The sequence below is a fragment of the Limulus polyphemus genome, unplaced genomic scaffold (genome assembly GCF_000517525.1).
Source record: "Limulus polyphemus unplaced genomic scaffold, Limulus_polyphemus-2.1.2 Scaffold3560, whole genome shotgun sequence".
Lineage (NCBI taxonomy): Eukaryota > Metazoa > Arthropoda > Merostomata > Xiphosura > Limulidae > Limulus > Limulus polyphemus.
Genome location: NW_013669170.1, coordinates 74,293 through 75,432, shown reverse-complemented (window position 1 = coordinate 75,432; position 1,140 = coordinate 74,293). Strand labels below are relative to the sequence as shown.

The 1,140-nt window shown below is 31.1% G+C and overlaps 1 protein-coding gene across 1 annotated transcript in view; it reads right to left on the bottom strand.

Annotated features, from left to right (window-relative positions):
* Positions 1–1,140, bottom strand: part of LOC106469586 (DC-STAMP domain-containing protein 1-like) — a 38,696-nt gene that overhangs the window by 24,485 nt on the left and 13,071 nt on the right. Inside the window, exons 5-6 of the mRNA XM_022398158.1 lie at positions 687–814; positions 357–511 (exon numbers count right to left, since the gene is read on the bottom strand). Coding sequence (XP_022253866.1) covers positions 357–511; positions 687–814 — 283 coding nt within the window. The remainder of the gene's footprint in view (positions 1–356; positions 512–686; positions 815–1,140) is intronic.

The following is a 1,140-nucleotide window of genomic DNA, read 5'->3' as shown; positions in this document are numbered from 1 at the left end:
TTGTGTATTTTAATTACTTTTTATAAAATGTTTAAACTTTATATATTTTTGTATCTAATAATCTACCCTGTTCATTATAGCTTGTTGAAGATGGATTATGTTTATTCCGAAACGTTCATGAATTAAAATAGTAACTTACTATGAATAAAAAGCTTTGAATACTAACCATTACGTTTATTTATATGTAACATACGCTATGCACAACAGCAAATATGAGTTTCCCTCTTTATTATCCACTAAACTGATTATTTAACATGTTAAATAAACTCGTACATAAGTGAACGTTTATAAGAACTACAGTCTATATATCTATAGCTACTTATAATCTATTAAAACATATGAGAAGTTATACTTACTCAAGGAAGACTAAAAGGAACAGGAAACCTATAAGTCGACAGATGATCTTGAAAATGTAGTCGAAATAACGTTTGCGGACATTAAATTCATTTTCTATTGCCTTGGATACATCTTGCGGGGTAATCTGATCAACTTGCTGACCCGGTATCACCAGCTAGAACAGAAACTAAGTAAGAACTTGAAGAGACTCTAATAATTGAAGCCCAGAAACTACTTTATACAATTTTTTTTTTTTACACGAGTCGTGAGAATAGTCACTGATAAAGACAAAGATGTGAAATATATATTTTCTAAATTTACAAATACATAAAACGCAATAAGTATCTTACCTTATACTGCATGTTTAGGTTAAAATTCATTTTCATTTCCGTTGACAGTTTTTCTCCTGTAGCGTAACTCTCGCCAAATCCCACGTTAACAGGATCGTGTCCCTCACACATACGATCACCCAAAAATACTAAACAGTAGATAAATTGCATTCATTTTTTAAGCAACAAAAATTATCAGTTGATAAAGTATTGTTACGTCTCCGTTCGTTAGTTAATTTTCCGTAAATTCGTTCCGACGAAACTTTAGCGACACAAGTCCTTTCTTAAATAAAACTGGTTTATTCTTTCTGAATATAACTTTACCGATACACTTAATTTCAACATTCGCGCTATAACAAACGCTATAATTCTCAACTAACGTCTCACGTGATCGACTTCAACAATACTCAGTTCAATTACACATACATCGTTTGCAGTTCAATTTCTCCTTGTATTTTTTTTTCCAGATGCAGAA